The sequence below is a fragment of the Martes martes genome, assembly GCF_963455335.1.
Source record: "Martes martes genome assembly, chromosome: 4".
NCBI lineage: Eukaryota > Metazoa > Chordata > Mammalia > Carnivora > Mustelidae > Martes > Martes martes.
Genome location: NC_137891.1, coordinates 120,187,564 through 120,203,599, shown reverse-complemented (window position 1 = coordinate 120,203,599; position 16,036 = coordinate 120,187,564). Strand labels below are relative to the sequence as shown.

Below are 16,036 nucleotides of genomic sequence, written 5' to 3'. Positions count from 1 at the left end.
AAACTCTCAATAAAGCAGGTATAGAGGGAACATACCTCAACGTAATAAAGGTTATACATGACAAACCCTCAGCTAATGTCGCATTTAATAGTGAAAGGTTGAAAGGATTTCCTCTAAGATCAGGAGCAAGAGACTCTGACCACTTCTGTTCACAGCAGTACTGGAAATCCTACCCACAGCAATTATGCAAGAAAAAGAAATAAAAGGCACCCAAATAAGAAAGGAAGAAGTAAAACTGTCTCTGAAGATGGCATTATCTTCATATATAGAAAACCCTAAAGACTCGACAAAAAAAACCCTGTTAAAATTAATAAATGCTTTCAGTAAAATGGCAGGATAAAAAAATCACCTAGAAAACACAGTCATGTTGCCATATGCTAAGAATGAATTATCTGAAAAAGAAATAAAGAAAAAATTCCCATTTATAATAACATTAAAAATAATACAATATTTAGAGACAAATACAACCAAGGAGATGAAATATCTAGAGACTAAAAACTGTAAGATATTGATGAAAGAAATTGAAGAAGACACAAAAACGGAGAGTTGTCTCATATTCATAGGGAGGAATAATTAATATTGTTAACATGTCCATATTATCCCAAACCATCTACAGAGTCAGTGTAATTCCTACCAAGATTCCAATGGCATGTTTTACAGGAATAGAAAAAAATCCTAAAATTCACATGAAACCAGAAAATACCCCAAATAACCAAAACAATCTTAAGAAAAATTAAAGCTGGAGGTATCATACCTCTTAATTCCAGATTGCATTAATACAAGACTGTACTAATCGAAACAGTGTGGTACTGGCATTAAAACAGACATAAAGACTAATGGAAAAGAACTGAGAGCCCAGAAAAATGCATGCATATATGGTCAATTTATATCTGAAAAAAATGGTGTATATATGTGGTTTATATATACAATGGAATATTGTTCAGCCACAAAAAGAAGGAAATCCTGACATTTGCAACAATGTGGATGGACCTGGAAGTCATTATGTTATGTGAAATAAGTCAGAGGAAAAAAAAATTATGTATGATCTCACATATGTGTGTTATCTAAAAAAAAAACAACCCTGAAATCATAGGAACAGAGAATAGACTGAGGGTTGTTGCCAGAAGTGGAGAGATGGGGGAAATGGTGAATGGACACAAAGTTTCAGTTATAAATAACTCACAGAGATATAACGTACAATGTGGTGACTATACCTAACAATACTGTATTGTATATTTGAAAATTGCTAAGAGGGTAAGTCTTAAAAATTTTCTCCACACCACAAAAAGGTAACTAAGTAAAGTGATCGATGTGTAACTAACCCTATTTGGTAATCATATATGTATACGTGTGTGTGTGTGTGTGTGTGTGTGCGCATGTGTGTATAAAACTGTCACATTATACATCTTAAATTTACACAATGGTACTTGTCAATTATATCTCAAAGTGGGAGGGGGAAAAACTTCCAAGGACTTGTGTCCATGTGACACATGGAAAAATTATCTTTCTTCCCTGGATGTTAGGTAGGCTGATTATCAGTCCCTGGTTTGGCCCTCTCTCAAGTCACAGTTACACAACTTCAATTACCCAACGAACATCTAAGAGAATCAGAATGTGTGTGTGTGTGTGTGTGTGTGTGTGTGTGTGTGTGTGTACACATAGAGGACCGAGTTCATGGAGTACTCAAAAATGAACTCAGCAGTACTCACCGGAGGGCCCATTAGACCTGTCCTACCCAAGGGTCCTGAAGCCCCTGGTAAGCCTGTCTCTCCTTTTTCTCCATCCTCTCCAGGAAGACCCCTTCCTCCTGGGTTCCCCTGAAACCCAGTAAAAATTTTTAAGAAAGGAAAAGCAGTAAAATAAATATACCACACAATAAGCAGATTTTTGTTTGTAACATAAAATCATGTAATTATGTAATATTTTAAAGATTTCACAAGAAATATCTACTTATACATAATGAGAAAAGTATGATTTACCTTTAGGCCATCTTTCCCTTGGAGACCTTCTTCTCCAGGAGCTCCTGGTTCACCCTATTTTTCAGCAAAAACAGTAAGATTTATTATTTTGTTAAATTGCTTGCCTTAACTTACTCTTTGCTCCTGGTATCTATAGAAAGTATCAGGTTTCTGCACATTTACTCCTACTTCTACTTTATTTATAAGGAATATTTGGCAGTATAATAAGCTTGATATAATTTGCTTGGAATAGCTCTGAAGATGATTTAAAGAATCAATATTGTAAATTCAAATATAAGATAGGCCCAGAATTTTAACTTTCAGATAATTAAGAGAAACACATATTCTTTTGGTAGCTCTGAAAATTTATATAGCTAGACCTGTATTTCCTGAGTTCAAGGACTACAAATACTATACGTCTTAAAGTTGTAGTACCTTGCTATACTGAATTAAATGGATTAATATGACTTAATTCAGTTAAAACCATACTTTTAGGGTCTGTATTTTCTCACTTACAAGGGAACAGTTAAGGCCCTGGTACATCAAAAAGCTGTCCTCCAGATATAGAATTTAACAGAAAAATATAGCCATTGTCTATGAAGATATTAAAGTAATATTGACACTCTTGTCACCTAAAATATTTAAAAGTGAGTTAATTAGTGCATCTTCACAGTTGCTCTGTTGCTCCCACCATTGACACTTCCACTACCCCAACCTCACACTGCCAACCCCCCTGGAAATAAAGGGAAAATGAAAAAGAAACTGGATGTAAGACAAGTCTCCCTACTTTGCCTTTTAGTATGCAAATGTCTCTTGAGATTATCTTGGGCATGGTTATCTTGGGAAAAAGCTTACCACAGCTCAAATTACAGGCTGTCTATATTAGAATAACTTCTGTAAGCTCTCTAATTATACTTATTTACAATTATTTCCTCGAATCTTGTTAACTTTTCATGACTTTAGATTTTTGTTGTTGTTTTTTCAAACACAAATTAGGTTGTAATCATTTGTTTGCCTTCTTAGGTCAGGAAATATCCTGAGAGTTGATTACTGTTATTTGTGAATTTCTTCCTAATGTGAATATGAGTGACAGCTACTCTGCATATGTGTAAAAAGCATTCTACAGAGAACTCTCCACACTGAGAAAAGGATGCATGAGCTTAGGACTCCAAATACTACTGAATGACAATGTGAACGGGGTCTGGTATTCAGCTTTTAAAACTAAGAAATAAAGATAAACGTTTTCTATTAGGCACCAGAAAGATTTATTATGCATTTTTGAAGCTTTATTTATGCTATGTTTCAAGTCTCTGAACCACTCAGGCCAGTGCATTAAAATGGTTTTCAGGGTACCTGGGTGGCTCAGTTGGTTAGGCAATTGCCGTAGGCTCAGGTCATGATCCTGGAGTCCCTTATCGGGCTTCCTGCTCCGCAGGGAGTCTGCTTCTCCCTCTGACCTCTCCCCTTTCAGTCTCACTCTCTCTCTCAAAAAATTAATAAAATCTTTTTTAAAAATAAAATGGTTCCCAGCAGACATTTACCCGTAACCCTGGTTCTCCAGCAACTCCAGCATTGCCTGCAGGTCCAACATTTCCCTAAAGAAACAAAGGGAAAGATTGAAATCATTTTCTACTAAAACAGTATATCTAATAATTATGGAAGGTGTATCATGAGGATAGGGCTTTCAAAACACTTCCGATTTTTTTCTTTTCCCCAGATTAATTTATCGTCCCATCAGCTTTAATTAATATATTACCCCATTAGCTTTATCATTTTTATTTCCTCTCTTTCTCTTATACAAATACACACATGGAGTCAGTATACAGATAGATACATAGATATAGATATACAAATTTATTTTCTGGCTCATTTGAAAACACTTCCCATTTTTATCTGCTACCCTCACTTGCTTTCAAGATGATCGGTATTTGCCAAAATGTGGCAAACAGGGGATTCAGTGGTAAAAATTGAGAGACCTTTTCACTATTTAGGAAGGTTACCTTTGCACCTGGTTCACCTTGCAGACCAGATTCACCCTCAATACCTGAAGGTCCCTAGAAGAGAATGATTTGACACATCATTTGTTATACATTCCTTCACTGATTGCAAAGGCAATAACAACCTCGTAAGAAGATCGTAGTAATTTTTAGCCCAAGGGTGAGATATATGTCCAGGAAAATACTTTTGCTTCCACTTTATAAACTTGATGGCATAAGACCAGATAATTTTGGGACATTTTAACAGTTCAAATGCCAAAATAACATCTCCTGAAGTCAGGACTAAGAACAATTTCTTCTATTCTTCCTGTCCTCCTTCAATCCTTGGTCAAAGACAAACCACTTTCCACTTCCTCTCTAATTTCCTACCCTCCTACTCTTACTATTCTCAGTGTTTTTTCACTTTCCACCCTTATCCATTTCTGTTGAGCCCTCTGGAGCACACTTCCTTTAAAAATTTCAGTTTTCTTTATTCATTTTATGATGAAAGATTTAAGATACAAAGATGATATGAATATATTCACATTATGAAAAATGCATATGGCAGCTTTTCCACTTTCCTTTTGTGGGTGGGTCCAGTTGGGGAGAATCTGGTTCTTTTTATCTTGAAAACATACAACTTCTTGCAACCTCTGGCTCTCTCTAGGCCTAGCGCTCCTACAACTGCTATTGTGTTGGTTTTTTTATTTGTTTGTTTCAGAGATATTTATCTTGTTTTTGAGCACACTAAGGGTATCCTTTCCCTCTTCCCTTCTTCATTCCTCGTTCTTCTCTTTCACTGTGTACATGTACTTACGTATGTATGTCTATCTCTAACTATAAAAACACACATGTATTCTGTAATTCCCATGTTTTTGGAGTAGAGGGGTCGCTTAAAGTATTAACTCACAACACACTCTTGACAAAAAGCTTCCTGTTGTCCTTCTGTCTTTCAGTGATTCCTTAGTAGTTCTGACTCGCGGGTGATATTATTCCTTATAACTATTAGAGCTTAAAATATCTTTTATGTAATGGTATTTTAGATAAGAGGAAGTTCAGTTTTCCATTTCTGACTCTGCTTCTGCAATACATATTCACCTCGCTTTTTTTCTAAAATAAAAGCTATACATGCACAACAGTACCGATGGGAATTATAATGAAAAGCCCAGTCCCATTACTCAGAGGCAACTATTTTACTTTATTTTTTTTTAAAGATTTTATTTATTTATTAGAGAGAGAAAGAACACAAGCAAGGGGGAGGGACAGAGGGAGAAGCAGACTCCCTGCTGAGCAGGGAGCCTGCCTTGGGGCTCTATCGCAGGACCCTGGGATCATGACCTGACCCGAAGGCAGATGCTTAACCAGCTGAACCATTCAGGTACCCCAGAGACACCTAACTATTTTATAAAACAATTTTTGTTTTCCTAGGGGTTATTTCTATAACTCAAAAATTATACCTCTACTTCTCAACGTATCACCTTGCTAAAGGTTAATTTCCTTATTCTCCCTCCATTTTACCATCATTTCACAATATTTTAATAGTCACATTATTTAAATTCTTCTGTGGGTTAGTTTTGTGACTTCTTTGCTGTTACAAGAGATAGTATAATACAGTACTTAAGAGGAAAAATTATGAACTGAGACGGCCTGGGTTTCTGCTCTGCCTCAGAAATGATAGAATTTAATATCCTACTTTAAGATTAATATTCTGTCTTGAGAGAGAATCCTAGCTCTCTTAGAATTTCTTCCATATTAAAATTGCTTCCAATGTCACAGATTTTCTTTCGTTCCTAATTTCTCCCAACCTGTCAACTCTTCCTGGCTTCTTTTATTCCTTTCTTAAACTAACTCTAATTGTTGGTCTTCTGAACTCAGCTCTTCCTTTTCTTATACCAATCTTGGATTAGCGCTTTAAATAATCTCCATTTCTATTTCCAGTTGAATACTGCTGGAAAAAAATTACACACTAGTGCAAAGTGGCATCATCACCTGTTGAGAGGCATAGTGGCTAAGACAAAGGATTGTGGAGAGAGAATCCCTGAACTGAACTGTAGGCTGTACCACTATTACTAGCTATCACTCTTCAGTAAGTGAGTTACTTAACCATTTCATGCCTTTGTTTCCTCATCTGTAAAATGAAAATAATAGCTGCATCTATCTCATAGGGAGTTATAAGAATCCATTAATACAGCAAAACACATAAATAGTGCTAGGCACATAGAACGTGCTTGATAATTGTGGGCTATTGTCATCATTATTATCAATATAATGCAAATTCATTGCCTCCTACTAAAAGCTTGACTTTTAGTAAGGTGTATCTGCTATTCCGCTTGTCTACAGTCATTTCCCTCCCCTATTATCTTCAACCACTGTTCTAAACAGTGAATTTTCCTCGACTGACCTACTCAACCTCTACTCCTTATCACAACAGAATTTTTGTCTCTTACTCAGTTAAAAAAAAAAAAAAACCCTTCTAGTTATTAGGTATGACTTTTCTCAGCTTTCTTTAGTCTCAGAGGATGTGGCATAGAATAGGTTATCGGCATCAGCTTTTGCGTCAGTTGTGGATTCAAAAGCCAGTCTCTCTTACTTCTTAACCATTTACCCTGGGCAGATTAACAGATGATGACCCCCATCTCCCTAATATTCCTCTTTGGTCTCATGAAAGGTGTTGTCACCCATCCTGTTGCACAGCCTAGAAACCTGGGAATAATTTTTTAACGTCCCTTTCCACTTTACATCACATAGTCTATACATATGAAGGTTCTGCAGAATTTATATAAAAAACATTTTTCAAATCCATCCACTTCTCTCCCTTTCTGTCCCTGCTACTTTCATTCAGAAGTCCATCATTTCTTGCCTGGTTGAATGCAATGGTCCTTTAGTAGGTATTCACGGTTTCACTCCTGTCCTTTCTCTATGTAGCTGTTAGAGCTATCTTATCATCCAAAAATTAAATCTGACTTTTTCATTGTCCTGTTTATCATATCTTACAATGACTTAATACGGCCCAAAAAATTAAAAAAAAATGAAGCTTCTTAACAGAGTACACAAAGTTTTTCATGATCTAATGGTTTTTCTATACTTTCGTCTATTACCACACCTTGGTTTGACTTTCAAAGAATCCATATTACCTCATGTTTGTATGTTCTTGCTTATACTATTCCTTTTTCTGGAATTTCCTTATCTTTATTACTCTTTTCATATGGCTAACTCCTACTCATTCCTTAAAACTCATCTTGTCACCATCCCACATGCCCCACAAGTTTTCTTTTTCCCTGTATCCAGGTGGAGTTAAATGCTCATTGCCATGTTCCTATACTGACCTGGGAATATCTGCATCACTGGGTCTAATACATTGCAATGTAATAATCTTTTATATGACTATCTTCTGGAATAGATTATAAACTCCTACAGGAGTCAGGGACCATATATCAGCTTTCCTTGTATTACCTACCAGTGGCTACAAAGTGCACAGCAAGAAACATGGCATCATCATGGAATTAAAAATAGGCCAACAAATCTGGACCACAGAGGGGAGGAGAAGAGCTTTACAGGCATGTGGCTTAACGGTCAGCATAAGTCAGATAATGTGGAACATTGTTTATCATGTTAAAAGATTGGCATTTTACTAAACGTCATGAGAGCCACGGAAAAATTCCAAGGAGAGGAATGATATGACAAAGAGAAACTGGCAGCAGTTAGCTAAGGAATGATGGAAGTTGCTGGAGACTTGCAGTAAGAGCAGACTAGAGCACTGGCAATAGGGATAAAAAAAAAAGGGGGTAAAACAGAGACACTGTGGGGGCTCATTCAGAGAGAAATGATGACTGACTGGAGAAAATAAGTAGGAAGAGGAGTCTAGGAAGACTCAGTTTTGGGTTGTTGGGCCCAAGGAGTATCTTTCAATGAGATGGGAATAAAAAGAGAAAGAACACCGGGAAGGTGACAGGTTTGGTTTGATATTTTGAATATAAGATGTATGTGGGTTATGTAGGTGCATATGTAAAATACAACAGGGAATCAGTAACTGCAGCTGAAGAGACAGGCATGAGTTAGAGCCATCGAGATGAGAGCTCTAAGAATAATATTGGTAATTAGAGTCATTGTGATACTATGACTGCCAGGCTGAGAAAGAAGGACAGCTTCACATCAAGACTGAGAAAGGCTAATGAGAAAGTGAAGAGCAGAATCAAAGGACAGCAGTTCTACAAAAGTCAAAAGAGGAAAGAATTTATGTCTAATTTATTTAGAGCTAAAGTAAACAAACAACAGAAACGAAGGAACTGGATTTTATAATGAGTATAGTTTATTATTCCAAAAAATGTCCTAAATAGGGTCATTTTTTGGGGGAAGATTTATTTATTTGAGAGAGAGTGTGTATGAGTGGAGGGAGGTGGAGAGAGATAATCTTCAAGCTGACTCCCTGCTGAGCACAGAGCCCGATGTGGGGTTCAATCCCAGGACCCAGAGATCATGACCTGAGTGGAAATCAAGAGTTGGACACTTAACAAACTGAGCCACCCAGGCAGCCCAGGGGTCACTTCTTAATATTCTTCTATAAAGGAGATATAACATCTTAGAATGAAGGGCTATCAAATTAACTCAAAGTGAGTGAAGGGTAAGTTTTATTCACTTTTTGTTGTCATTTCAATGGGCTGTTACGAGAACTTTATGTGGATGGGCAGTAACCTCCTTCACAGGCTATAGCAACTACGCAAATATGTCTACTGAGGCAAGGGAAACAGAAGCAAAAATAAACTACTGAGACTTCATCAAAATAAAAAGCTTCTGCACAGTAAGGGGAACAATCAACAAAACTAAAAGGTAACCTAAGGAATGGGTGAAGATATTTGCAAATGACATATCTGATAAAGGGTTAGTATCCAAAATATATACAGAATTTACAAAACTTAACACCCCAAACCCAAACAACCCAGTTTAAAAAAATGGGCAGAAGACATGAATAGACATTTTTCCAAGGAAGACATACAGATGGTCCACAGACACATGAAAAGATGCTCAACATCACTTATCAGGGAAATACAAATCAAAACCACAATGACACACCACCTCACACCAGTCAGAATGGCAAATTAATAACACAAGAAACAACAGATGTTGGTGAGGATACAGAGAAAGTAGAACCCTCATATACTGTTGGTGGGAATGCAAACTCATACAGTCACTCTGGAAGACAGCATGGAGTTTCCTCAAAAAGTTAAAAACAGAACTACCCTACCATCCAGCAATTGCACTGCTAGGTATTTACCCAAAGAATAAAGAAAAACTAATTCAAAGGGATATGTGCACTCCAGAGTTTATAGCAGCATTATCAACAAATAGCCAAATTATGAAAAGAGCCCAAATGTCCATCAAGTGGTGAATGGGTAAAGAAGATATGGTGTATATATACAGTGGAACATATCTCAGCCATCCAAATGAATGAAATCTTGCCATTTGCAACGATGTGGATGGAGCTAGAGAGTATTATGCCAAGCAAAATAAGTCAGAGAAAGACACCATATGATTTCACTTATATGTGCAATTTAAGAAACAAAACAAACGTTCACAGGAGAAAAAAAGGAGAGGAAAACCAAAAAACAGAGTTTTAACTATAGAAAACAAACTGATGGTTACCTGAGGGGAGGTGGGTGAGGGAATGGGTTAAATAGCTGATGGGATTCAGGAGTGCATTTGTGGTGATGAGCACTGGGTGTTGTATGTAAGTGCTGAAGCACTAAACTGTACACCAGAGACTAATCTTATACTGTATATCAACTAACTGGAATTTAAATAAAATCTTAAAAAAAGATAACTTTATGTGTATAAAATTATATTCATAAAACAGTCATCCCTATTTTTAATGGAATTTTAGGCTGTATTTTCTGAATATGAAACATAACACTACAGAATTATTCTTTAAATATATACCTAATGTATCAACTTTACCTTGAGGAGTCTTACAAAAAGTACTGGGAATTGATGAAACAACAAAGAAGAGCCACAGAAAAAAAAAATTACCTCAGCGCCCATTTCTCCAGGAGGTCCAGCATCACCTTGCAATCCTCGTGGTCCCTACATTAAAATAAAATTTAAGATCTGAGAATCAAAGTTTACTCTGTATTTTGATAACATATGCATCAAAATATGGGATTTTTAATATATAATATGTAATAAAACACATTTATCAACTTCTTGTATAAACAAAATTATAACTTTATAGCTGATTCATCTGTTTTGTGTGTGTCTGTGTGTATGTGTGTGTGCGTGTGTGTGTGTGTGTGAATAGAAGGCTATGTTTGAATTCAAAAGAAAAGGAAAGAAAGGACAATACCCTTCATACTTTCATTCTCTAATTCACTCATCCATTCAATAAACATTTATTAAGCACCTAAGTTACTATTATATTTCATACTATATATTATATATATTATATCATACTAAGAGCTTTCAAAAGTTATCTTATTTGATGGATATGACAATTATATTTCCACTGGATATTTGTGGCAAAAATGTGACAAAATAGCATTTTTAAAGAAGCAAATACATGGTCTCCAACGAAATAAAAATATGTTAGAGTTGCACGATGTCATACTTTATCATGGTAATGAATCCAGTTCAATAATTTCTCTGTTTCACATGAACAGATATAACAACGTTTACTCATATGAAATAATCACTAAGGTGCAATAAAAATCCATGTTTGGACCTTTATTGGAATCCTGGTCACTGTAATACTGAATAGTGTAACTTTAAGTAAACAAACATTGAATATTTAGTTTATTGCATAAACATTAAATGTCTAAACCAAACGGATCTTCTTAGTGTGTAGAAGCCACTTAACTGGCTAGAACTATTATTTTACCATTAACATCTATGTAGTTTTTCATTTAATTTTTTTTATATATTATTAAAGATAAACTTTTCCCCCTAAATATGAATACCTGTAGAATACCTGGAAACTCATAAAGTAAAAATGATTTCTACCTATTCATCCCTCCTCTACCCCCAACACCTGGCAACCACTGTTCTTTTTTACTGTCTATAGTTTTGCCTTTTCCAGAATGTCATGTGGTTGGAATCATATGGTATTCAGACTTTTCAGACTGACTTTTTTCACTTATCAGGATGCACTTCCTCTTGTCTTTTTGCGACTTAATAGTTCTTTTTATTGATGAGTAATATTTCATTGTATGGAAGCACCATACTTTTTTTATTCATTTACCTCCTGAGGACATATCAGTTGCTTCTACCTTGGGCAACTATGAATAAAACTGCTATAAACATTCATGCGCAGGTTCTTGTGTAGGCATTAAGTTTTCTACTCATTTTGGTAAATATCAAGGAGCATGATTACTGGATCATAATGGTAAGAATGTGTTTAGCTTTGTAAACAACTGCCAAATTGTGTTACAAAGTTGCTGTACCATTTACATTCTGTATTACTACCAACAATGAACGAGAACTCCTGTTATTCTAACAGGAATTTTGCTGACATTTGGTATTGTCAGTGCTTTCAGCCATTCATACAAGTGTGTAATGGTGTTATTGTTGTTTTAATTTGCAATTCTCTCTAATGACATATGACGATAAACATATTTCCTTATGCTTCTTTGCCATCTGTAGGTCTTTGGTGTATTGTCCGTTCAGATCTGTTGCCCATTTTTAAAATGGATTGTTTGTTTTCTTACTGTTAACTTTTAAGAATTCTTTCTATATGTTGCATACAAGTCCTTTATTAGATATGCGTTTTGCAAATGTTTTCTCCCAGGCTGTCACACGTCTTTCAATCTCTTAACATGTCTTTCACAGAGCGGAAGTTTTTAATTTTAATGAAATCCAACTTATCAATTTTCCATTCATGAATGGCGCTTTTGATGTTGTATATAAAACAGTCATTACCAAATCCAGGGTCTGTGGTAAAGAAGTTTCAGCTATACATTTTAATTTAGGTTTATAATCCATTTTGAGTTAATTTTTTTGAAAGGTACAAAGTCTTTGTCTAGATCCTTGTTTTTTGGATTTGCTTTTGTTTTTACATGAATACCTAGTTTTTCAGAACTATCTGTTGAAAAGTGTTGCCTTGGCAACTCTGTCAAAGATCAGCTGACTATATTTGTAGACTTCTATTTCTGGGCTCACCATTCTGTTCAAATTATCTATTTGTCTATTCCTACTACACTGTCTTGAATACTATAGTGTTATATTAAGCTCTTCAAGTTGGATATGTCAGTCCTCTGACTTTGTCCTTCTTCAATATTTGTTGGCTCTTCTGGGTCTTTTGCCTTTCCATAAGAACTTTAGAATTTCGTTATCAATATCCACAAAGTAACTAGTATTTTGACTGGAATTGCACTGGATGTATAGTTGTGACACCCTAACAATATTTACTCTTCCTATCCATTAACATGAAATATCTCTCCATTTATTTAGATCTTCTTTTATTTCTTTAGTCAGTTTTGTAGTTTTGCTCACATATATTATGTATACATTTTGTTAGATTCATATCTATTTCTTTTTAAATTTTTGATGCTAATGTAAATGCTGTTGTGTTTTAAATTTCAAATTCTAATTGCTTATTGCTGGTATATAGGAAATCAACTGACTTTTGTATATCAGTCTTGTATCCTGATCCTGCAACCTTGTTATAACTGCTTATTAGTTCCAGGAGTGGGTTTTTATTGGTCAATTGTTTGGGGTTTTCCACATAGTGGAAATACCTACTATCTTTGTTACTGTTTTCTATTTGTTGCTCATTTCCTTTGTTTTTTTCTTTCTTTGTCTTCTGCTCTTTTTTAACTGTGAATTTTAATTGATTCCATTTTCTCTTATTTTATCGTATAATTTACACTTCTTTTAAAAGATTTTTAGCGGTTTCTCTAGAGTTTGCAATGTATTTTTATAGTTAATCCAAGTTAAATCACTATATTTATCCATAAGGTATGAGATTAAATACACTGCTGTGATTATTTTGTACAAACTACCTATTCTAGTAATTAAGAAAAAAAAGATTTGATATTACTTTTACGTATTCCTTCTAAAGTTCTTCCTTTCTTCTCTCCTAGATTCTCATCTATATCACTTTCTCTCTGAAGAATTTCATTTAATATTTCTTACAAGGCTGGACTGCCAGTGACAAATTCTGTCAGTTTTTGCTTGTTTGGGGAAGTTTATTTCTACTTCACTTTTAAATTCCCAGTCTGAAATTTCAAAATCTCTGCTATATCTGAGTCTGTTCCTGATGCTTGCTTTGTCTCTTCAGACTGTTTTTCTCATTTTAGCATGCCCTGTAATTTTTTTGTTGAAAGTCAAACATGGTATATAAGGTAAAACGGTCTGAGGTAAATAGGCCTTCAGTAGTATAAGGTTGCAAGTTACCTGTTTGGGAACTAGGCCGTGTTTACTGTTTGCTGCACTATGGTGTCAGAAGCTAAATTTCCTGCTAGTGTCATTGTTTTTGTCTTGTCTGTTGTCTTTAGGCTTTCCCAGAGATGTCTTAAATAGGGTTTGGGTCTGCAGTTCTTTTAGCTGTAATCCCCAGTTGTTATATAGGAGCCCTATTCATCTGATGGTAAGTTTCAAGAGGGGTAGAATCACTCTATAGTTTTATAATTAGGTCTCAGTCTTTTAGTGAGCCTGAGTGGGGGTATTTTCTTTCCCCCATGTCCAAGACAAGAAGCATCTAGGGGTGGGGAATTGCTCTTCTCCCAAGTTCAGTAACTTTTTGCTTTGGCAAAAACCCAAATCAGTTAGTCTCAGATAAACAGGATTTCCCTTGAGGGCAAGCTTTGTTAAGTAGAGCAGAGCGTTCTGAGTGTATTTCAAAATGGTTACTTTTCCCATCCCACTGCTAGAAGAAAAAACATGTATGTCCCTGAACTTTACAGAGAGAACCTAGCAGGTCCCCTAGTGGTAAAACTCAGAGACATGTGGGGCCTTGCCTCAGACGGGCAAGTTTTTTAATATTTATGATAGTCTAAATTGTGTCTTAAGCAATTTGTCAACTTTATATTGACAAATATAATTATAGTTAAATGTGTTCCTACCATCCAGCTATGGCCTTCTGCTTGTGGTAAGATGTGGTTCTCTACATCTTCCTGTCTGTCTCCCCAGTTTTCAGGCAACAGTTGGTTCTCTGACCTCAGTGATCTAAAAAGAGTTGTTGATTTTCAGTTTGCTCAGCTTTTTTTTTGCTGTAAGAAGGGGGGATGACAGCTTCCAAGCTCCTTACAATTCAGACCAGAAACTATTTTACTACAATTTTTAACAAATCAAAAATAATTGAATTTTATTGAGTATGTGTTTTTAGCATTTTTCCACTATATCTGTAATATGTTATATTATGGATTTCTTCATATTAAGTCATTTTTGTCTTTTTGTAATTCTTCTTTCACTTCATTTTTCTTTCATTTTATTCACTTAATTCTTTATACATGTATTTTAATTTTACTTGATTTTTTTGGTATTTATCTTTAGTTTTTTCTGCTGGCGCTATTTTTGTCTGATTTTAGTACTGTCAAAATTCTAATGAGACACTGATCTTTTATCTTTTGCTTGGAGAACTACTGCCATTTTTTATATCTTCATAAGTAATTCAATGTCAGGTTTTATCAGATACTTTTAATTAATCTGAGAATCCTGCTGATCTTTCAAGGTAAGTGGAAGTGACTTCTGGTACTCAACTAAGGAAGTGTACCTAGAAAATAATTTTTAAACTGGAGGGTAAAGTGTAAAGCAAATTTATCAAGAATTGATTTTTTAGAAACTACAGCATTCCCCTCATATTTCTTTTTAAAGGCAGTTTTCAATGTTTAAAGATATCAAAAATATTTATTTGGGTCAGCCAAAAACTTAGGAATCACTTTACATATAGAAATCAATCTCCTGTTGATTTTATATCTCCTTTTGAATCTTTTATATCTATCCACTTCTTTTCTCTGCTAATCAAAAAAATTCTACCCTCTCTTAATTGGAGCACAACAGAAAGCAGGGCTTATCCACTCTTAGTTCCTTCCAATTTGTTTGAATGATCTCTACAAAACAATAATATGATCATAAAACTAGTCCTTTCTCTTTAATGACATCCTTTTGTTTTTATGATAAAAATACAAATCCTTGGGATTAGGGCCCACAAAACTACATGTTTTGCCCCTGCTTCCTTTTCCAACCTCATTTTACACTTACTTCCCACCTGACTCTCTGTGCCACTGCCATGCTAGCCTTCTTTTAGATCTTCAAATAAATATGTGGAACTTCCTCTCAGTTCATGACTTCTCTCTGAAATAACCTCTCCCCATCTTTGCCTAAGTAACTACTATTCATCCTTCATATCCTAGCTCAAATGCTTCTCCTCTGGAAGACTTTCCTAAGTATAGTTTCTCTGTTATACATTCTTTTAGAATTGAATTCCTATACTTCACAGCATTTATCTCGGTTTGTAATTTTCCATTTATCTCCATGATAATTCAATTTTATTGAATTCAATGATATTTCTATCATTAGACTGAAACCTCCATACTTACCAGGACATTCCAAGCGCAGGTACTTAATAAATATTTGTTGATTGAATGAATGAATGGCCAATTATCTAAATCCCAGTATTTGCATTGCTATGAGCAAACTAATTTTGAAAAATTGGGGATAAAGAGACAACTCTAATAGATGCTGACTATAGAAAAGATATAGTCCTCTCTATTTTATTATTCTCAAAGTATAAATATGTTTCAACATCACTTCTGTGTCCTTCATTTTACCAATTTACTTCTTTTCTTTTCTCTAATTTAACTAGGCAGCTCAAATATATGAAACAAAGCCCATGATATCCATTACGAACTGATTTATGTTTTATTTACCAGCATCACTGACCCCAGTGACTTGAATGTTAATTTTTAGGTGCTCTTAAACTATTTAGTTGTTTATGCCTACAGTAACAAATCTTTTCTTATTTAATGCCTGATATTGTCTTTGCTGCTGACCTAGATCTTTTGACATATTTTACTGAAATGTGTTCCTTACGAAGATTAAGTTAACTTCCATTGCATTTCACTTCATCTAATATTACTGGCTAAGCAATTATGCTTTTTGTATATAACCTGTTGT

The 16,036-nt window shown here is 35.0% G+C and overlaps 1 protein-coding gene across 1 annotated transcript in view; it reads right to left on the bottom strand.

Moving 5' to 3' along the window:
- The window catches only part of COL24A1 (collagen type XXIV alpha 1 chain), a gene marked incomplete at both ends in the record, with an annotated part of 371,273 nt that overhangs the window by 115,998 nt on the left and 239,239 nt on the right, over nt 1-16,036 (bottom strand). The window contains 5 exons of the mRNA XM_080801684.1: nt 1,710-1,817; nt 1,980-2,033; nt 3,500-3,553; nt 3,959-4,012; nt 9,959-10,012. Coding sequence (XP_080657810.1) covers nt 1,710-1,817; nt 1,980-2,033; nt 3,500-3,553; nt 3,959-4,012; nt 9,959-10,012 — 324 coding nt within the window. The remainder of the gene's footprint in view (nt 1-1,709; nt 1,818-1,979; nt 2,034-3,499; nt 3,554-3,958; nt 4,013-9,958; nt 10,013-16,036) is intronic.